The following is a 22,220-nucleotide window of genomic DNA, read 5'->3' on the forward strand; positions in this document are numbered from 1 at the left end:
CATCCCCGAACTCCCAGCACTGTTCAGTTGAAGCAACCAAGGTTATTCCATCCCCGAACTCATTTGGAAACTGGATTGAAATGGGTTCAATAAATGGGTCCAGAGATTAGTAGTCTGTACTGTATTAAATAATGTAAAAATCATACATGAGACAATCCAGGATAAGAACATGCCCAAATACTACATGACTGGCATGATATTCAAAAGTAATGTATCCTTAAAGCAGGTTTATGTCTTAGACTTAATGCCCCTATTCTCCCTACCTCTGCTCAGTCCGATCCTACAAATCTACTTTATTCTTGTTACTAAGCCATATCTAGTATTTGTAATAACACAATCACTGTATCTTTGTACATTCATTTGTATTTTATGTGCTTACTAATAAAGGCTGCTGGTTCACATATCTATGTAATACAGTACTAATAGATCATATTTTTCTCAACAAATAGAAAATATCTGTTCAGTCAAAATGTTATGAGGAAATAATATTATCACATACACTTGCTATACAGGTTAATGGTCTTATATTATCAATGCTTGACCTTCCTCATCAAATCCAATTTTACTCTTGAATCACTAATGGTTCTTAGTGGAATTGTAGTTGTTCCTGCTTAGCTGCATGTCTGAGTTACAAAACTTATCTTCTCAAACTCTTATTTCTCAGCCTTTATGGGATGTCATACTGAGTAACAAGAAGAGACTGAATGAAACTCCAACACCTCATTCTTGCCTCCACTTTTCCTTTTCATCACTTTTCTTCTGTTTTCAACAACTCTCATCCATTCTTAAGATAAATGCCTGCATTATTAACCACTCCCCATTCTTCACTCTAACTTATTAGCTCCAATGGACATTATTTCCGTTAAGAGAAATTTAACAAGCATTTCCTAATACTGTGTGCTTTTTAAATCAACAATCCAATAGAAGTCTACTCAGGGTTCTATTTTGTTCACTGAGATTTATTTTCACTTACTCCACTATATAATTGCAGTAGGTATGAACAGGAGTAACTCTGCATAGGGTTACACTATTAGTTGTCCTATACAAAGACCTCACTTGAAATACTAGATCTCCTTTCTGCTCTTTGCATGAAATCTTAAATCAGTGAAACAAGGAGAGAAATCAAGTGGGGGTTATGACACTTCTTTGCATGAAAATCTGTGTCAATTGCACGAGTTCCTATTTCTATTTATTTCCTTTTTAAAAAACACAGTAAGCATATTGTACACACATTATACCAATCTTGGTCTTCTAGCTCATAAATGGGAATAGAACATGGGTCTGGGCAGAAGTTCAAGAAATGTAGCTCTTTCAAACACTCACTTACTACCTGTGTACCAGATTATTTTTTTGAAACTATTTGAACAATAGAATTTTTAGGCAGTTTTGCTACATGGCTTCATTTATGGAGCAGCTACCATTGCACGGCATTCATGGTAAATCAATGAACAGATTTTTCTCAGCTACTTTCCATTTTGATGTGCACTGCCACTCAGTATATATATTGGGAGAATCACCTGGAAATTAAGTAATTGCATTAATTTAGCGCATTGTTGTTTTAATATTCCATTTTCCTTTTAAGAGCCAATTTCCAAATTAAGGCTCTTCTGCTTTGTTTGGAAACTTCTCTCTCTCTCTGTTTTTCACCGTCAGTTCTGAATGACATCTACAAAATAAATACAGCCTAGATCATTGAACAAAGATGCAGAGAGAGAGTGTGTGTAAAAGGAAAGTGGAAGCTGTTCTAATTTGAAAAAATGTAATTTGCAAAAAATTCTGGGATTTGTCTTGCAACAGAAGGTATTAGAGCATTAAACAAAGTTTCACTATTTAAAACTTCTGGCCTTTTAACTTTTCCTGAATATTATTGAATGAGTAGATATGGTAGAACAGGCTTTGAACTAGTTTATATCAGGGTTGGAGCTAGTTTGGGACACCCAGGGGAGATTGCATAAAGCCCTGTTGCCACAGAAACACTTTTTGCCTTAAAATCACAGTAAAAGGAATCTGATGCTTTGGACTCAGCAATTGCAGGGAGAACAATGTTAACAGAACAGGTGAAACCTTGACCCAAAGATATGAACTCCAGTCCAGGGATCAAATTCCCATGCCTTTATATATGCAGATTAATCACATTATTAATGCAATTTACAGTGTAAACCTCTGTAGAGTGAAACCCTTCTAAGCCCTTCAACTTCATTGGCTTTAGAAAGGATGGCACTCTTAGTGGTGTGTAAACATGTCCCTTAGTAAATTGTAAATTGGTATAGAAAATTTTATTTTCTATTTCTGACCCTTGAGGTGTTTGAATTGACACACTTTATATTGAATTAATACAAGGTTCAGTCTCCCTTCTTAGCAGACAATTTAAAAGGATTCTTTGCAGCAACAATCCTCATTGAGCCACAAAGGACAGAAAACAATAAATCTGTTTTTAATCATTTCACTTATGTTTCAAGAGCAGGCAAAATGAGGATATTAATATTTTAAAAACTTTTAACATGCATTTCATTTCTCAGACAAACTATCAAATTAATTTTATTCTCTATGTGTTCTTTCATTTTGATTGAGGTGCATTCATTTTCCCTTAGGAACTTTATAGGCATAGATCATATCTTAAAATTATAAAATACCTTTCAGGTCACTGTAGCTTTTTCTACAGAGCACAATTCATTGGCTTTCTCAGTGAAAAATTTATTTCACTGTGGTTCCTCCCAAAAAAGCATTGGTATTTTACGTCCACTACCTTCTGAGATGACTAGAGCTCTACCTCTCATATACATATCTGAAGAGATACTCCTCTGAGTGTACCCTCACCAGCAAAGTAGGGATCCATCTTCTCTTAGAAGGTTTCACCTCATAGTTTGCCTTAATTCGAGAACAAAACTCTGTCCAGCCAAACTCTTTCTCTGCTGAATGACTGCTCTTGTTGACTAGACATGGCATATATGCTAATAAAGGCATTGAATTTGAATTTGACTAGACATGGTGTGGATTAGCTCTGGCCACAAATCTCTATCTTTTCATGAGAAAATTTCCTAAGATCAGTGTTTCAGGTAAGGATCTGCCAGACTTCTTTCTCTGACCCTGACAAAACTTCCCTGAACTGCCTCTCTGTCAGCACCCAGTCAGGAATATTCCCTCCTACTCAGTTGTTGCTGACCCATAACAGGGCTGAGAGTAACCTACAACCCTTGTTGTTATCTGCCTAGTGAGGTTTTTTAACACCACACCAGCTGTTGCTGTTATTACAGCACTCAGAACCTCTTTTTCTAGGTGCTGTCCAGATGTCTATTTGGGTCCTTCCATATCTATCAGAGATAAGCAAAACATATCTTTCTTTGAGAAATCCTGTCAGCATTCAAATTGACTGTTTTATGCTGTATGATCGTTTTTATAGATGAGTTATAATGTAGTTTGTAATTAATATTAATGCTTTTTAAATAATTTTATTCCAATAGTTTACTTTATGGGCAATATCATGCAGGTCTCTGTAGAAGTAGCATATACATTAGCTGATTAAAGAGACTGCGTATTGTTAAGCCTTTAACAATATTTTTAATGTAACAGCTTCATTAGATTTCAAACCATTCTTTTCAATATCTTTCCACCTTCATATTTCGCTAAGGGGTGAGTGGGCGGGGCCGGTCCAGGTGAGGGGCCAATCGGAAGCCAGGACAGACAGCAGTTCTAGCCAATCCGGTGAGGGCACAATCTAGGCCCTCACCAGGACAGGCCAGAAAGCGACAGGGAAGTGGCAGGACACCATGAATAAAGAAGGAGGCCTTCTCCTTGGGCCTAGAAGCACATAAGCCCATAGGGAAGGCAGCGCCGCTGCTGGGGGGGGGGGAGCAGGCCTTCCCACCAGGCCTAGAAACACCACACCCAGGGGCAATGCTGCCTCTATGTATCTGCTGGGCGGCCACGGCGGGGGGGGGGGGGGCTTTCAAAGCCCGTTCTCATGAACAGGCTTTGAATCTAGTTATTAAAATAGAACTTTAAAAATATATACAGTGTTAAGTATCATGAAGACATCAAATGCCATATCAAATGTTCATAACCAGCAGGAAATGTATTGCACTCTGAAAGTTACCTCTAATAGTAGCCATGAACTGTACTTGCTGCTAGCAAGAGACAAATTGATACCAGAAACTACTCCTGTAGATTAAATTAGGGAAGTAAGATTCAAACTTCCAACTCTATGATTCTGACTTATCCCCCCCCCCCCCCCGATATGGAGTGTTTTCAAGACAAGATAAGAACTGTGGTGGGTTGTCATTGCCTGCCTCTACATAGCAACCTTGGATTTCCTCAGTGGTCTCCCATTCAAGTATTAACCAGGATCAATTCTACTTAGGTATTGAGATATGAGATAAGGCTAGCTTGCACCATAAAAGTCAAGGTACTTGCATCCATCCATCCATATCTGGTAATCTGGAACTGTGCAGGAGGGTACTTTATGTGCACACACAGAAGATTATGAGATCAAATGGGCAGTGGAAAGTGCTGCCAAGTCACAGCTAACTATCAGCAACCCCATAGCGTGTGCAAGACAAGAGACATTCAGAGGTGGCTTACCATTTTTTGTCTCTGTGTCATAACCCTGGTATTCCTTGGAGGTCTCCCATTCAAATACTAGCGAGGACCAACCCTCTTTAGCTTCCCAAATTCGATGAAATCAGGTATGGGTATGTGATTACATACATAGTTTTCCAAAGGACAATCATATTGTATCACTTTCCCCCCTCAGATTGAAATCTCAACAAGGGATTTGATAATATATGTTAATATTAATCAGGATGGAGTCTAGCTAAAAGCTGAACACTGCAGGAAACTGAAGAATTTCACTAACAAAAATGACCTCCTGCTGTTCTTTTACTTTTGTTTTGAGGAATTATTTTTCAAAAAACTTCAACAATTGCTTTGTTCATTATTATTCTACTTAAGCATAATAATTTAAATTATTTTAGAGTCATTCTGATTAATCAAAACAATGTAATGTTCACTTCATGTCTTCACACTAGATATTGACAATGAGTAAAAGTTTCTTAATAAAATGTTATTGTAATATTTGATGTATTCAAAGCAGTAATTTTGCTATGCTTTGCATTATACTTCCTTGGTTTGCCACATTCATCAGTAGTTCTTCTAAGCTTTTTGATGTTTGTATCTTGTGTTTTGACATGTTCTGCAGTGTAGTTTGTTATTATCTTTCATCCCAGTCATTGTTAGGATTTTCAGTTAGCTTCAGTAGCTGTGTCTAGCTCAGCAACTTGATGTGTGACATTTAACAGGTGAAAAGTTTCCCTTGAGGATTGCTGTAGCTAAGGCTGCTGTTAAAGATACAACAGAACTCCAGGCTGCCTGTAGTCAGTTGGCAAACTCACTTCTTGGCCTAGTCTGCATTACTATCTAAGCATAATAAAATTCAGAAAAGTCCTGAGCTGGGTATTTCCACCAGGGGCATGCTGATTTTCACAGAAACAAATTAACTGTACTGCATGATGAGAGTATGCTGCACCTGATAGAATTTTGACTTGATTGCAAGTTTTCATAAGATATGGGAGATATTTCATAACCTGGATCGCCTAGCCCTAATTTGTTATGAGTCTGTTTTTGTTCATTTATGCTTTGCCCAGTTTCTTGTTATTATTATTATTATTATTATTATTATTAGATTTATAGCCCGCCACTCCCTTGTTGAGATTCAAGATAACATTTTTTTTAATTCAGTCATCCAGTATTAGACACAATGAACAATGCATTTGAACTAGACTTACAGAATTAGAAGATAATGCAAACAACAAATTTGGCAAGGTCGAGTGGAATTACAAATATAGAAGACACATGCACGCACACATACAGTTTAAAAACAGGTTTTCTAGTACTTGGGCAACTGGTAGAAGAAGAAGAAGAAGAAGAAGAAGAGTTGGTTCTTATATGCCGCTTTTCCCTACCCAAAGGAGGCTCAAAGCGGCTTACAGTCGCCTTCCCATTCCTCTCCCCACAACAGACACCCTGATATCACTGCTCAGTCAGAACAGTTTTACCAGCACTGTGGCGAGCCCAAGGTCACCCAGCTGGCTGCATGTGGGGGAGCGCAGAATCGAACCTGGCATGCCAGATTAGAAGTCCGCACTCCTAACCACTACACCAAACTGGTAGACTGTAGTAAGACACTAATTAGGCACATCTGTTCTACAGCATTACGACTAATATTGATTCTATCTCTTCAAAGAGTTCATCCTTCGGGTAGAGAAAAGCAGCATATAAGAACCAACTCTTCTTTATTTTTTCATAACTCTTCTTTCTCCCTCATTATCAAAAGGTTCTCTGTGTTCTTACTTCACTTCTTGCCAAATCTACCTCAATCAAGTTTATTTTTTCTACAATTTAATTACTTCAGTCTGAACAATTCTCCTAGGGTAGTTTGTGAACATTTTCCCAAGCCTCTCCCATCTTGCTTCACCTCCATTATTTCCTTCTCCAACATACTTGAAATTCTATTTTATTTATCCTATCAAGACTATAAAATATTAGGAAAGAAAACGTACTGAAAATGCCTATACACAGTAGAACTCTTTTAGTTTCTGTCCTATCTTCTGTTTCCTTTACAAGGACCAGCTTTCAGAAGTGCAAAATTCAACAGATCTAGCGTTTCCATGTGTAGAGAAGCACTTGAATGCCTAGCTATAAATGTTGTTCAGGACCCCTCACATTTATGAAATAGTTGTTATTTTGACATTCTGGGTGTTTATTATAAATTGATGGTATGCAGCTGTTTCTAAAAATGCAGTGAATTAAATTCCTCAGCTCATCTTGTTTGTGAAGGCATTGTTGGAGGATCCTGGCCAAGGTGAGTTTAAACACTATATATTTATTGAATAACCAACACTGAAATAGAAATATTATTGCAATCTGTAAAATGTTACACATCTGTTTAGAGAAAATATTTAATTACTAGTAGGGGGGGGGAGAAAAAGTAATGGTTGTTGATCACCTTGGTGGATATTCTTTTTGCCTGCATGTTGTTTAGACATTAGTCTCACTGAGTTCAGTGATATTTGATCCCAGAGACTGCAACTTGCATAACAATATAAGGCATTTAAAATATTCCTACCCTAACAATATTACACTGTGCAGCTAAACCAGGAAGTAAGGTAGTTAATTTTGAAAAAGCACTTTTAGCTGAACACCAGACAGCAGTTTGATCAGTTGCAATTAGGAACTCATAGCTTTTAGCTACATGCCATGAAAAGCTTCATCACTTGATATCTGCATTTTAAACATTGTTAAAGGGATCAGGTGTGCATGTGTGTGTGCATGCATCTGTCAGTCTGTTAACAGTACCAGAAAGCTTACAGATTCATGAAAAACAGGGGAAGATTTGTATTTGATAACTCAAGGCCCTTAATACCACTGCTAAGTTCATAATAAATGATTCATTTATGTCAAATATTTCTACCTGGGTTTATCCTCTCTGGCTCAAGTGATAAACAATGTAACAACCAAGTTGTAAAGACAAAAATAATAGTCCAGTTAACAAAATTAAAACAGATTTAAGACAGACAACTTACAAACCCACAGATTTAAAATACAGCTTCTACTATAGGTTCACTGGGCTAGGATTGTGTAGTTATAATGGAGTTTCTCTCATCTAAAGGCAGATAAAAATGCAGAGAGCCACTCTGATCTATTCTGTTCAAAAGGATCTGGAGTCATAGAACAGCAGTATACTGTTCTTTTTATTTGAACCATCTAAATTATCACCAAGCACTGGGCAAACCTTTCCATTAACTAGCCCCTTACACATGGCATTCCAGGAAGCTTTGCATGCCCTTGGGGCATTGTTACATGGCTAAGCCCTGCCCCCAACTTCTGCACAATTAGAAGTGTGTAGACGTTCTAGGTATATAAAGTATATGTACATGGGCACTTCTCTGGGTAACTAGAATTCCAGAGAAAGCAAATGTTTGAGCACAGAAAAGACCTATACATACCTTCAAGTTAGTGTATGTGAGAGAGCTTGTGGCTGTGGAGTAAGGTGACCAGATTTTAACATGGGTAAAGCAGGACACTATTGACCGGGGGGGGGGGGGAGTTCTTGATTAAAAATTCGGTCTATATGGAGCAACAGAAATTTTCATAGAATGCATAGAACGCAAAAATAATATTGTAATATATATTTTTTAATTTCAACATAAGTACAATTTGCCATTTGCCCCCAGATGTCCCTCCAAAAGTGGGACAATCTGGTCACTCTGGAGCCACTACTAGGGTGTCACACATTAATAAGCAAAAGTTTGCATTTTGTGGAGTTCTTCAGGCTGAATGTCTGGCAAACAGCACACACAAAGAAATTCTTTGGAGTGCTGCAAAAAGTTCCAAGGACTCCTACACATGGCTTCTGCTCTGTTTTACAAGGAGCTCATGTGTTCCATTAGTATGTGAATAGCTGCTGGTTTGTATTTTTCCATGGGACACTAGCAGTTGTTTCCTTGTCTCAGTAACATTTGGTGCAACCAGAAACATCTCCTTGCAGTATTGTATGCTCTAAGAACTGAGTTGACATAAACCCATGTTCATTTAATTTTAGAACAGCCGACTCAGGGCCAGTTTATCTATGCATCTATGGGCCCCACAATGTGCCATCGCCCCACAAATCAATGCTGTAGCCTCTCTCCTCCACCTACCCCTTTTCTCTCTTTGAAGACTCTGAGGGGATTTCTGCACCCGTTAAATGTAGTGAAAAGCTTACAGTACATAGTTGTTATATTCTGGCCCCTCCATATGACATCATCAACATCCAACATCTAGGCAGGAACCGGCTGGCTACATCCCCCATTTTAAAGCGCTCATTGGGGAATCGCATGAAGTGGATTCCCCAACCTATTTAGTGCTATCTGAGAGAGAGCAACCAGCAGAGGGAAGGTATGGAGGCTCAAGCATCCTAAAAGCACATCCCACCCTTGCACCTGCCTCCCTCTCCCTTGTTCCCGGGGACAGGGATGTCTTTAAAAAAAAACTGCTAACATTTTGGAGCAACAAGGTGGAAAAGTGTGCAGTCAATGCCACAAATATTTTCCCCCCCAGAGTTGTAACGCAAAGTATACCTTTCTAAAGTCTCCACCCCAAAATCAGGAATGAGATTAATTTTTAAAAGTATCAAGACTTGTGATTCCATAAGGGGTGGCGTTCATAAAGCACTATGCATCTATGGTTAGATGCATAGGTGTTTAAATGGTGAAGTATGAATTAAAAACAAATTAGTGGGCATCACGGGACCTTTAAAACATGGAGAAAGGGGACTGGCTGTCTGGAATGATTGACAGGCGGAAAAGAGTCACGTGTAAAGCATGTTGCTCTCTTCCGCCATTTCCAGCAGCAGTTGTGGAAGGTGAGAAGAGCAAAAAGGCGGCAGGCCAGAGCAAAACAGCAAAAAGGTATGAAGGGGCTGGGAGGTGCGATAATATTTAGCACTATGCCATTCAGCTGGCATAACACTATTTTTGCTGATTTGTGGAAATGCCCTGGTTGACAGCACTTTCCACTGTTGGGGCCCCTTCTATCTCCAGTCTGGCTGCTCCCGCCACAATTGTACATTTAGGGCCCCACAAATCCTTAAACTGGTTCTGGTACTATGGGACCTGCAAATCCTTTAAGCACTCCTTTCTGCTATCTTTGTGTGTTTGTGCGTGTGTGTTTTCTGCTAGTCATTATGTTCCAGGAAATGCCAAAGCTTACTCACTACTTTTATACATTTTAATGGATCCTGATAGCTTGGAATCTTCTCCAATTTATATCTGCTATTTCTGAGATATCTCACTTTATCATCATTAGGAGTAATGCTTTGTTGCTGGGGAAATGTGATTTGTTTGATTCTTTCTTCCTCCACTCCATATGAGATTGGTCACTATACAAGCTCTCAGCAGAAGCTTCCTCCTTTCTCTCCATAGTTCTGATGCTTCTGGCTGGGGGTTATTGAATGAGACAATGAAACACCAAAGTCAAAGTGAAGGAAGAAAGGAAGGAAGAAGCTCTTCAGTACTCCAGAATTCTTCATCAGCCTGGTCTTAAAAAAAAGTTAAGAAAAAAGAAGAGTTTGTTTTTATACTGAGCTTTTGCTATGTAATATCCTTCCCTTCCTTTCTCCACAACAGATACCCTGTGAGGTAGGTGGGGCTGAGAGAGCTCTGTGAGAACTGGCCCAAAGTCACCCAGCTGGCTTCACGTGGACCTGGAGTGGGAAATCTCCAGATTACTGGATGGCACTCTTAACCACTACAGCAGGCTCACCCTCTTCCTTTAGGGGCAGGGAGGCGTGTCAGTCTCATGAGCAGAAACATTCCCTCTTCATGATTTTTCACCCCAGCACCCAGCCTGATGAAGAGTTCTGAAGACTTCAAAAGCTTGCAGGGTTTTGTGTCCTTTTGACTAGTCCTCATAAAAAGTATTACATGACTTTTGGCCTTTAGATCTTGCTTCAGGCCAACATGACTACTTCTCTACCAAAAGGATGCAGTCGTCTAAGGAGTGCCTGGGAATTTTCATTAAGCAGCATAAAAGAATCCCATGTCAGGGCGTCCCTCCCTATGCAAAAATGTCCACTTCGCGATAGGGCGCCGGGTGTTGCTTCCCAACTTTAGAGAAGAACGTGCACTTGAGGGTACTTGAGGTGGCTCAGTAAACCAATAACCCATTCCGAGGTTGGATTCTCTCCCAAATAGGGAGAGAATGTTAACGTCGAGGAGGTCAAATATTTGGTTCCCAACGTTGAAAGAAATGTCGTCGTAGATGAAGAACTGCGGCCAAAACGAGAGAGGGGCGGCCTGGCAAGAAGTTTTCGGCGCGCGCCCCGCTCGGGCTCTTCTCCCAACGGGCGCCCCTTGCTGCCTCCCTCCCCGCGGCGCGAGCGCTTGTAAGTGGGGGCTGCTGAATCATTCATGCCCCTGATCTCTTCTCCGGGCCATTTGCTCGCTAATTGCTCTCTCCGGCTGGCATTGATCGGGGGGGGGGGGGAGAGAGGGCTAGGTCGGGGCGGAAGGCTGAGACTCCCAAGTTGGTGCGTGCTTTGCCGGGCGTCTCCGTTCTTCTCCACTTGCCCCCTTGCTTTTGGGAGCGTCTCTCGCCGCTATTTTAAGGCAACCGCGCGCAGCTCGGCACCTGTTCTCTCTGATCCGAAGAGCAGCTCTGACAGCTCACCCTGTCAACGTGATCCCCTCGCTCGCTCGCTGCGGCGGAGAGTTGCTCTTTGGCCCCCTTCCTCTTGCTCCATGCTGTGCGGTGAAGAGGGAGCGGCGCGGAGCGAATTCCTCCTCCCACCTCAGCTGAACTGGAAGCAAGCAGCAACCGCTCCTTTTAAACTTTGTGCGTCTCTGCCTGTTGGTTTGCCTTGACAGCCGCTCCAAGCATGCAGGACCGGATCTGAGGAGGCTCCCGCTCTCTTTCCTCGGCGTCTCCTAGGACCGCGGGTTGTTTTCGGGGCTATGGCTGAACCAGGACACCGCGAGGAAGACTCTGCAGTGGACGAGTTCAGTGATATTATCAAGAGCAGATCTGGTAGGGTGACGCCTTTGACGGGCTTTTTGCAGATGTACGGTGGAGTGGCAACGATTTCTTTGCATAGGCTGGTTCAGAAGGGACTGTGGGGAAAGTTTTCTCTCAGGGGCAGCTGCCAGAATTACTTTTGCCAAGTTGGACTGTACTGATGCTGTGTGTGCAAGACCTTGTGGGGAGCTATATGTATGTTCAGTCTCTTCCTTTCCCACTCTGGTGAAACAGCATTTATTGTTGGCACTAGTTTACTCCTACTTTTCTTGCAAAAGTCATGCATGGTAACCAAAGTGAGTGGGGAATGTTGGGGGAAATTAGTTTGTTGGTTAGTTGTTCGTGTTTTAAGAAAGAGAAATAGTATTTGTGGAAGGGGGAAGCAGCTCACATGGTAGAAAGAGATTTTGTTCAAACTTCTTAGTAGATCACAGTGGCCTTAGGAATCTGCCCTGAATTACTGGCTTCACTTCAAACATATGAGAGTTTGGCTTTAGCACTAGTGTGCCTGTGGCAAAGGAGACTTTCTGTCCTGCTTTTGCGTACCCCAACAGCCCCTGCTTTTAATATGCTAATTAGATTGTGGTGTGGTTTGTGCAGCAGGGCCAGGCCATTAAAGCTGTAAATGGAAGCAGCTGGAATGTTTCTCCACAGGATAAAGTTTCAATTGCCTGGGCTGCCTCCCTGCCTTTAGCCTTGGAAAATAACCAATTCTTGGGCAATGCAGGCATTTATAGTTCATTCAGAATTCATATTTTCGCAAGGGGAAATACACACAAGAGTGCTGAGGTACTTAATTATTTTAGAAAAGTTATCCACTTGACAAGTTGAACAGAAAAGAGATTAATGGGGCTGTCATTTCTCCTCTCCTAAGCATATGCCTGAATTTTACTGTGGGAGTCATTTGCCTGATTTCTGAACACAGATTCTGAGGAGTAAAATGATAGAGGGCTGTAGCTAGTCAAGGTCAATGAACCTGAGGAGGTAAAGAGGGGCATACATGTTACCAGTCCTTCGCCTATGATGCTAGATGTGTAAAACAAAAAAATCTTCCTTCTGTGACATTACTTACTGCTAGTTATTTCATTTAAACTGGGCATCTTACCTACGTATCCAGTGTTGCAATGCCAGTGTCCAGGCAGACACCAGGTTGGCATGCTAATTCTACATGCACATTTTCCTGTTATTGAGTGCCTTCTTCTGCCTGTCAGAAGAGTTCAGGCTAGCATCTTCATTTCCTCTTCATAACTGCCCTGTGAAATAGCTTAGACTGCGGAAGATAGATTCAGTTGGTCTGAAGCAGTAGAACAAAGTTAAAGTCCAGTTAGTCTTAAAGGTGTCACTGGACTCTAACTTTGTTAGACTGAGTGTCACACAGCCACCCAGAAAGCCTCATAGCCAACTGGGGATTTGAACCCAGGAATTCCTCCCTGCCACATGTTGCAACTGAGGGCTGAATTCAAAGAATGATACTACTGGCTGTATGAGGCACTGCAGATAAGGAGCTGTCCTCTCTCCATTTAAGCACCTGGAGTCCTGTTTAAAGCACACAATAACTTGGAAGCCTTTTACTGAGAAGCAGAAACTTCCCATAGCTTGTAACTAGATTTAGGGATTAGCAAAGTTCACTGGACATCTGTTTCATTTCATTCCTCTGTTTAATCCTTCCTTCTCTGTTGTGTCTCACATCCTCCTTGCATATGCACTTGAGAGCTCACTGTTACATTTTTAGATTGGGGGCTACCTTGAGGATTTTAACAACAGTTATATTGGTGTATGAATTCCATGTACGCCTCAGGTCTTGCTAGAGAACTGGGACACTTCTAACAACAGTTAGCTTAGACCAGGGGTAGTCAAACTGCAGCCCTCCAGATGTCCATGGACTACAATTCCCAGGAGCCCCTGCCAGCATTGGCAGGGGCTCCTGGGAATTGTAGTCCATGGACTACAATCTCCCAATGCTGGCAGGGGCTCCTGGGAATTGTAGTCCATGGACATCTGGAGGGCCGCAGTTTGACTACCCCTGGCTTAGACCCTGCCTTTCTGCCCCCTGCCTGTCCTCAAAAGCATGGAAACACCTAGGGGCATGATGATGGTGAAAAAATTTCTAACCGCCCTTATGTTATGGATTGTTTCATGTATTTTTATGTTTTATGTAAACCATCCTGAGCCTCCGGGGAGGGCTGTATATAAATATATAATAAATAAATAAATAAATAAAGGAATACCTTGCTATAGTTTACAGCACATGATTTTATCTTGCAGTGGGAGAGATGAGCCAGGAAACTTTACAGGAGCTACTGACTCTCAGTCAAACCTCAGGTTCAGTTACTGGAAGCAAAATGGTTCCCAAGGTTCATCTCACTGATAAACTGGTTGCATAAATAGTTCCATACCATAGAAAACGTGGAAAGTGGGATACCTGACATATTGCAGTTGTACTACATTATCACAGAATAACTTTATCTCTGAGCGTTCATATTTCTAAAAGCTCAGATAGATTACAGTTTCAGGAATATAAATCTATGTATTCTTACCTGAGAGTGAGGTTTAATTTCAGGTAAGCATATCTAGAATCCATAAATGATTAAAAAATACTGTGGTACTGGAAAACTGGGGGGAAAGTCTGAAACGAATGAGTGAAATATAATTAATATGGAAACCATTGTTAATTAAGAATTGAGTGCTGGCAAAATAAGCAATGGCATTAGCTGGGATTGCAAGAGAAGACTGGCAACATGTCTTCCAGCACTGGTGTGATCTGAGGGCTTGGTGGTCATGCAGTTAAATTGTTTGATAACAGATCCTGGAAAGACAAATGAAAGGATTTCCTCACCCAACATATCAATCTATTAGAATTCACTGCCATAAGATAAAGTGATGATCATAAGCTTAGATGGTTTTCTGAGAGGAGTAGCTAAATCAGTGGTTGGTAGTTGTATCAGTTGCTGGGGGCAGGAGTCCAATAGCGGGCAAAGGCTTGCAGGCTTTTCCGAAATGTGTGATTGGCCACTTTGGGAAACTGGATGCTGAGTTAGGTGGATCCTTGGTCTGATATAGCAAGGTCTGCCTTAGGTACAGTGGCTGCAGGTTCTGCTGCCTGTTACCCCACTTTCTACCTCTATGGACTGTAAGGAATGAGTCTCCAGATGGTCCAAGCAACAGATGAGAAAGGGTGACAAAGATAGGGGTGAGTGAATATGAGAAAGTTCTGTTCTGACAGATAGTGAATCTCCCAGATAACTGGAATGTTTGCGTACACCTGTTTCACTAAAAAGGAGCTATATTAAAAGACGCTGAAACAAGAACTTGTGACATGATAAACTACCTGAATGTAGGCTGGTAGAGTAGGGCAAGGAGAGGACCACTGTCTTGTTCTCCAGCATAGCTTTCTGATCCAGAATTATATTACCTTCCAAAGGTGCCACTAACTTTATTTAATTCTGAAGGTTGAAAAATACCTTTCTCTTGCTCTTGGATGGGAAAAGATACAAAGAAACCAATTTAAAGCATCTGCAATAACTATGGATTTATGCATCAGAGCAAATGTTAGTTGCAGTACGATAGAAGGGTTCAGAATGCTCTTGAGTGAGGACATCTAAGAGTGACAGAAGGCTTGGAGAACCATCTCTACTATACCAATATGATGTAGTGGTTAGAGTATTTGTCTAAGATCTGGGAGATGGATGGTTCAAATTCCTACTCTAGTATGAAACTCCTGTGTGATCTTGGGCCAGTCACACATTCTCAGCCTAATCTACCTCACAGGGTAGTAATGATAACAAAACAAAAAAGAGAAAACAATATATGCTGCCCTGAGTTCCTTGAATACTAATAGTACATTTTGATAAAATAAACTATACTATTCAAGGAGAGGTTCACACCCTGAGCCCCTATGTTTCAGTATTACTTATACTGGTTCTATAAGTATTTATCTCTATTTCCCTTTAATATCTAAACTCTACCAGAGAAGAGTATCTGCAAAGGAATTAAAATAATAGCCAGTGAAAACAAATCCCAATGAATTTGCTGTTTACTCTAAAGCAGGGGTAGTCAAACTGCGACCATCCAGATTTCCATGGACTACAAATCCCCAGCGTTTGCTGGCAGGGGCTCATGACAATTGTAGTCTGGAGGGCCGCAGTTTGACTACCCATGCTCTACAGTAAACATGTAATTCAAAGGATCAGTTATTGCATGACTGATTTCAGAGACTTGGAGCCATTCCGCACTCGTTCAAAATTGCACAATGTTTGCAAATTGAAATCGCTACTGTTTTGCTGTTATGTACAACGTCGTTGACAATCTGCAACACTCCTGAAACCGATCCACAAAAAGCACTTCGTTGTAGCGCTTTCAGGGAAATCCCAAAAAGTGGATTCACCCTCCGGAAAGCGCTACACTCATGCAACCAATCTGCAACACTAGCGGGAAAATTCTAGTGTGAAAAAATTCAGCTGCTCTTCCTACCCCCTGCCATCCACTCCTGCCTGCCAGCAGTGATTTCACTGGCTAGCTGCCCACCCATGCTCCAGACCACATCCTCACCCCCACTCTTGTACGGCACTGTCCATTGCAATGACTCACTGGTCCACTGGGAGAGGGCCTGGAAACTGCATGGCCTGTTGGGGGATTCCATGGAGGAAGCTGGAATCCTGCTTCACCCTCCCCCCCCCCCACAGTGCTGCCAGTGAGAGGCCACAAGTCTCTGTCCCAGCCCCACCACTGCTCCTGCCTTCCTGGACATGCCTGACTGCTCGTAGCTCTCACCTACACTCTCCCCCCTGCCCCCTTCTGTCATGATGGCCAGAGGATGCACACTGACTCCTCCAATCTTTGCTTCCTTCTCTAGGCTTTCCCTGCTTCCACCGTGCTCTCTCAGGGAGGGCTGGCAAGGGGGCTCCTTCCTGCCCACTTTTAAATTGGGCTGAAGAAGAGTTGGTTCTTTTCTCTACCCTAAGGAGTCTTTCCTCTCCCCACAACAGACACCCTGTGGGGTAATTGAGGCTGAGAGCACCCTGACTTTACTGCTCAGTCAGCTATATGAGTGCTGTGGAGAGCCCAAGGTCACCCAAATGGCTGCATGTGGAGGAGGAGTGGGGAATCAAACACAGCTTCCCAGATTAGAAGTCAGAGCTCCTAACCACTGCACCAAGCTAACTGCTAGTAATTGAATGAAACATAACTTTTAATGCAAAAGACCCCTGCTGAATTATGCCAAGGTGCCCATCTAGTCCAGCATTCTCTTTTCATTACTGGCCAGTCAGATGTTTTCAGGAAGCCAGCAGAAAGAACTTGAAAGAAATATCCTTCTACTTTCTTTCTGGCCTTTTGACACCTGACGCTAATCGTTTTCTCAAAGCTGTCTGGGCTAATACCCATTGATCAGGTTATCACTGAGGTTATCACTTTTCACAGATAACAGGTTTAAGGCCTGTTGTCCTATCCTGTGCAACTGAACTAGACAAGCCAACTATGCTATATGGGTCTAATTATTTTATATGGGTCTATAGACGACTTCGAAGAGCCTCTTGTGGTGCAGAGTGGTAAGGCAGCCGTCTGAAAGCTTTGCCCATGAGGTTGGGAGTTCAATCCCAGCAGCCAGCTCAAGGTTGACTCAGCCTTCCATCCTTCTGAGGTCGGTAAAACGAGTACCCAGCTTGCTGGGGGGTAAACGGTAATGACTGGGGAAGGCACTGGCAAACCACCCTGTATTGAGTCTGCCAAGAAAACACTAGAGGGCGTCACCCCAAGGGTCAGACATGACTCAGTGCTTGCACAGGGGATACCTTCACCTTTTTATAGAAGACTTCTGAATTTCTGAAATCTACTATTTTACTGAAAACATAAATCCTCAGTATTGTGCCTGGTTAAAGACTGGTGTTTCCTGTGCTGGGCACAAAACTGCTATCATGCCACCCCTAGTCATCTTTGAGTTTTGCACTAAAAGTCTCCTGTGCATTAGTCTTTCCTTACACACAAGAGATTTTAATCTCCTCTTTTGGAGATTGAGCCATCTGAGTACCCAAAATTCCAAATTAAATTGTTTGTTCTCAACCCTTTACTGCACCTAGAATTATTTTCTGGTTTCTTGGTAGTTATATGGTTTCTTAACCAAACTATCCCATTTTACAGCTGCAATGTTTGAGTCCTGGAGAGCATTCACATAACTGATGTGATGATGTTATCCGTTCAGTCGTGTCCGACCCTTGGTGATTCTATACGAAAGGCTTTGCCATGCGTCCCTGTCTCTGATTGCTTCTTTTAGTTGGTTCATGATCATCCCTGTATCGGCTTTGATCGTGTCGAGCCAGCGGATCCTTTGGCGACCACGTTTCCTTTTGCTGCTGACCATGCCGAGCATTAATGATTTTTTCTAGCAAGTTTGATCACATGATGTGTCCAAAGTAAGTGAGCTTTAGCCATAATATCTTGCCTTCTAATGACATAGTTGGTTTGCTGCTCTCTAAAACTGTCTTGTTGTTAACTTTGGCTGTCCATGGTATTCACAGCATTCATCTCCAGCACCATAATTTGAAAGCATCTATTCTCCTCCTGTCTTCCCTCTTCAGGGTCCAGCTTTCTCATCCATAGGTTGTTATGGGGAAGACAATGGCATTGACTAGCTGGCACTTTGTATTAAGGCTGATATCCTTATTCTTCCATATTCGGTTCATGCCTGACATTGCATTGCGGCCCAGTATTATTGCTGTTTGATTTTACGGCTGCATCCACCACTTTGATTGATCATAAAGCCAAGAAAGATGAAATCATCAATACATTCAATGTTCTCATTGTCGATCCTGACTTTGGTGCTACAGCCAGCAGTTGTCATGATCTTGGTCCTTTTGATATTTAGGTATAGTCCCATCTTTTCACTTTCTTCTTTTAGTCTCTTTATCAGGGTCTTCAGATCATGCTCCAATTCAGCAAGGAGTGTTGTATCATCTGCATAGCGGAGATTATTGATGTTACAACCTCCAATTTTGACTCCAATCATAGATTCTTCCAGATTAAACTTCCGCATAATTACCTCTGCATATAGGTTAAAAAGAAAGGGCGATAAGATATACCTTGTCCCACTTCTGGCTGACCTTGAAGCAATCTGTGTCTCCATATATTGTTCGTACTGTGGCCTCCTGGTTGGTGTATAATGAACTGATGAGGTGGGTTAAGTGGGACGACACTCCCAATTCATGTAAGGCATCCCATAGCTTCTTGAGATCAACACAGTCAAACACTTTAGAATAATCAATAAAGCATAGATAGATGGCCTTTTGATATTCATGTGTTTTTTCAAGAATCAAGCACAAATTTGCAATGTGGTTTTGGGTGCTGTGACCATGTCAAAAACCAACCTGGACATCTGGTAGCTGAGCATCAGTGGTTGATTTGAGATGGTTCTGGATGATCTTCAATAAGATAACTACATCAGCTTGATTGTCTTGTCTTGATCCAGCAATAAGAGTTTTATAGCTGGGTGTTCTACACAATTAGGAGAAGCATAGTTGGTTTTTATATCCCACTTTTCACCATCTGAAGGAATCTCAAAGCAGTTTACAAGTGCCTTCACTTTTCTTTTTCCACAACAGACACCCTGTGAGGTAGGTGGGGCTGAGAGAGCCCTGACAGGACTGTTTTGTGAGAACAGCACTATCAGTGCTGTGATGTGCCCGAGGTCACCCAGCTGGCTGCACGTGGAGTAGTGGAGAATCAAGCCCAGCTCACCAGATTAGACTTTGCTGGTCCAAACTACTACACCAAGCCAGCATTGCTTTTTCTCCTGGAATTCTCTGCTGCCACCAAGATACCTTGTGTGTACTCAGTGGCCTTTCTTTGCCTTCCATTAGGGTATAGAATTCTGTCTACAGTTGTCTGGCTGAGCTTGCCTGCATAATAGGCTCAAATGTATAGGCTCTAAACCAGTAGTTCTCAAATTTGGGGTTGCGACCCCATTTGGGGTCACGTTGCCCCTTCTGCGGAGTCCCCAGGTTGCTTGCTACCGTGATGGCAGCAACAAGTGGCAGCGGTGGCAAGAGGCTGCGGTGGGCAGTGGCTAGAAGCAGTGGTGTGCAGCAGGAAACAATGGTACCATTTGGTGGGTGGCAGGCAGCAGTGGTGAGGGGCTGGTGTTGGAGGAGCCATGTCAATGGCTGCCTTCATGCTGCCCTGACTGTTGTGCATGTGTGTGCATAGCGCACTGGCCACTGCCACTGCCTGCTGCCTTCGCCTGCTGCTGCTTCCAGCTGCCGTCGCCTTCCCCTGAAGGTACAGATTGGGCCCGCCCTGGCCTTCTCTTGGGGGGAAGGGGCTTCCCCAGGGGCTTCCCCAGGTGGGCCCAGCCTTTACCTGCAGGGAAGGTGATGGCAGCTGGAAGCGGCAGCAGGCAGCAGGCAGCAGGCAGCAGCAGCGGGCAGCGGAGGAGCCATTGCAATGGCTGCCTCCACACTACCCCGACTATTGTGTGCCTGCATGTGCACGCCAACCCTGCTGCTGCCGGGGTTGCCACGGCCGAGCAGTTGAGAACCGCTGCTCTAAACATTTCTTTTTGGGCCAACTTTTTGGAAAAGGTAATTACTGTGTTTCAAATTACACCACATTTGGTTTTAAACTGCCCCACTCATAGGCAGTTCTTCTGGCATTAGAGGAACAGAATAGGATCATAGAGTTGGAAGGGCCCATATAGGCCATGTAGTCCAATCCCTTGCTCAATATTGTCTGACTTTCTTTCTTCTGCTCTATCCGACTTTCAGCAGTAGAAAGTTTGTAAGATTCAACCCATTTTTATTATGTCTTATGCATTTTGTTTTTGGGACAATATACAAATGAGTTTTATTTAGAAAAACAACTCTGTATAGAAAGAGAGGACAGATAATGCCCCTTCTTTGTGTAATGGTTCTTCTTTGTCCATTCTGTCTGCTCCTTCTGGAGGCAAGCAGAGAGGAAGTATGTTCAAAGGAACAAATCAGGACACTGGATGAGATTATTTCGAAAAATATCAGGAAATTCTTAGACTAAGGGGCTTTTTGCACGCCTTCAAAATAGCACAATGGTTGCCAATTGAAAACGCTACTGATTTGCTGTTATGCGCAACGTCGTCGACAATCTGCCACACACCTGAAACCAATCTGCAAAAAGCACTTCCTTGTAGCGCTTTCAGGGAAATCCCCAAAAGTGGATTCACCCTCCGGAAAGCGATATACTCCTGCAACCAATCTGCAACACTAGCGAAAAAGACCTGTGCATTAACATTGTTGCAGTTTCTACAAAGTCCCTCCCCCTGGCTCTCTTCTCTGATCTTCCGGCGAAGCGATCGCCATTTTTTTTTTCTCCGAGCGAGCGGGGATAAACGCACCAGCGAGCCTCTTTCAGTTTAGAGGCTTCCCCGGCTTCAGTCCCTCCCCTTCAATCACTAAGCACAAAGAACAGAGAAGCCCGTTTGCTGATGTATTTTCCCTTTATTTTTTACACATTCATTCAGCCGAAAATCGGGCCCGTGAGAGGGGGGGGGGATTTTTTTTTTTTTACTCGGAGGGAGCGTGGCAACGATAAAACGACAGCTCAAACACACTAGGCAACTGGATGGGTCTCTCCGTTGCAACGAATTAACACAGATTCGTTGCAATGGGTCTGGTTTTTTTTTTTAACTTTCTTAAAGGGAAAGGGGCTGTTTGGGAGCATGCTAACGGCTGCCCATTGGCTGCTTGACGGCCAGGGGCGGGACGAGCTTGGCAATAGCGCTTCCTTTCTAGCGATTTCTGCCGAGACCGGAAGCCTGTGGGAAACGCTACAAAACGCAACTGGATTCCACTACAAAGGCAGGTATGCATAACGACGAATTCCACTATTTTAAATGGCGATTTTTCATTCAGTGACCAACTTGCTACAAAGATCCCGGTGCGTAAAGCCCCTAACTATGCTAGGCTATACATCTCCTCTGATGCCCCCTGCAGGATAATCTTCATTTTCTGTTCAATCATTCACACTGCAGATCGTGCATGTTGCAGCAGATGGGATGGTAACATTAACTAATAGGCAGTGTGTGTTAAAGTGGTGAATGATACTGGTGTCTGTATTTCTGTTTTACTGAATGCTCATGCTGGGCTAGGTGGAAGTAGAAATTACTGTTTTATAATCCTTCAGGCTGATAAATAGAACAGAAATATACAAAAAAGATGTCTTTATACTTTTCCCTTGTGTATTTGTTCAAAGTATAACCATAGCATTAACATTTATTTCAAGTTAGAGAGGCGGGAAAGTGGCTTTTAGATATTGTGTTGCATCTGGAATTACTCAGCTGAGATCTTGCTGAGTGGACAAGAATAAACGTTTGACACTTTCCTAAACTGAAGTTTGCTAGGCCTCACTTATAAACACTCACTTTCTCCTTACTCCCCCCCCCCCCAGAAATAGATTCAGAAATAAGTCCTGTTGTGGTTTATTTACTTCATTTAGAGTTTGCCTATCTCATCAAGAATCAAGGTTGAATACTTTAAATCCCATAATGTTGTCTTATTTTGCTAGAGAAAATAATCTCTTTAATGAAATTTAAGTTTGTCACTGAAGTGATAAATGTGAAAAGTGTGTGGTGAGATTTCATTGTTCTTGTGAGTGGAGTTAACATATAGTTGCTCTCTACATCCCAATTTATGTTTTTTCCTGTTTGTGGCCCT

General features: G+C 42.3%; 1 protein-coding gene across 1 annotated transcript in view; it reads left to right on the plus strand.

Moving 5' to 3' along the window:
• Nucleotides 1–11,131: 11,131 nt before the first annotated feature.
• The window catches only part of DMD (dystrophin), a 1,311,735-nt gene continuing 1,300,646 nt past the window's right edge, over nucleotides 11,132–22,220 (plus strand). The window contains exon 1 of the mRNA XM_077342956.1: nucleotides 11,132–11,559. Coding sequence (XP_077199071.1) covers nucleotides 11,487–11,559 — 73 coding nt within the window. The 5' untranslated portion in view covers nucleotides 11,132–11,486. The remainder of the gene's footprint in view (nucleotides 11,560–22,220) is intronic.

This window comes from Paroedura picta, chromosome 6, assembly GCF_049243985.1.
Source record: "Paroedura picta isolate Pp20150507F chromosome 6, Ppicta_v3.0, whole genome shotgun sequence".
Lineage (NCBI taxonomy): Eukaryota > Metazoa > Chordata > Lepidosauria > Squamata > Gekkonidae > Paroedura > Paroedura picta.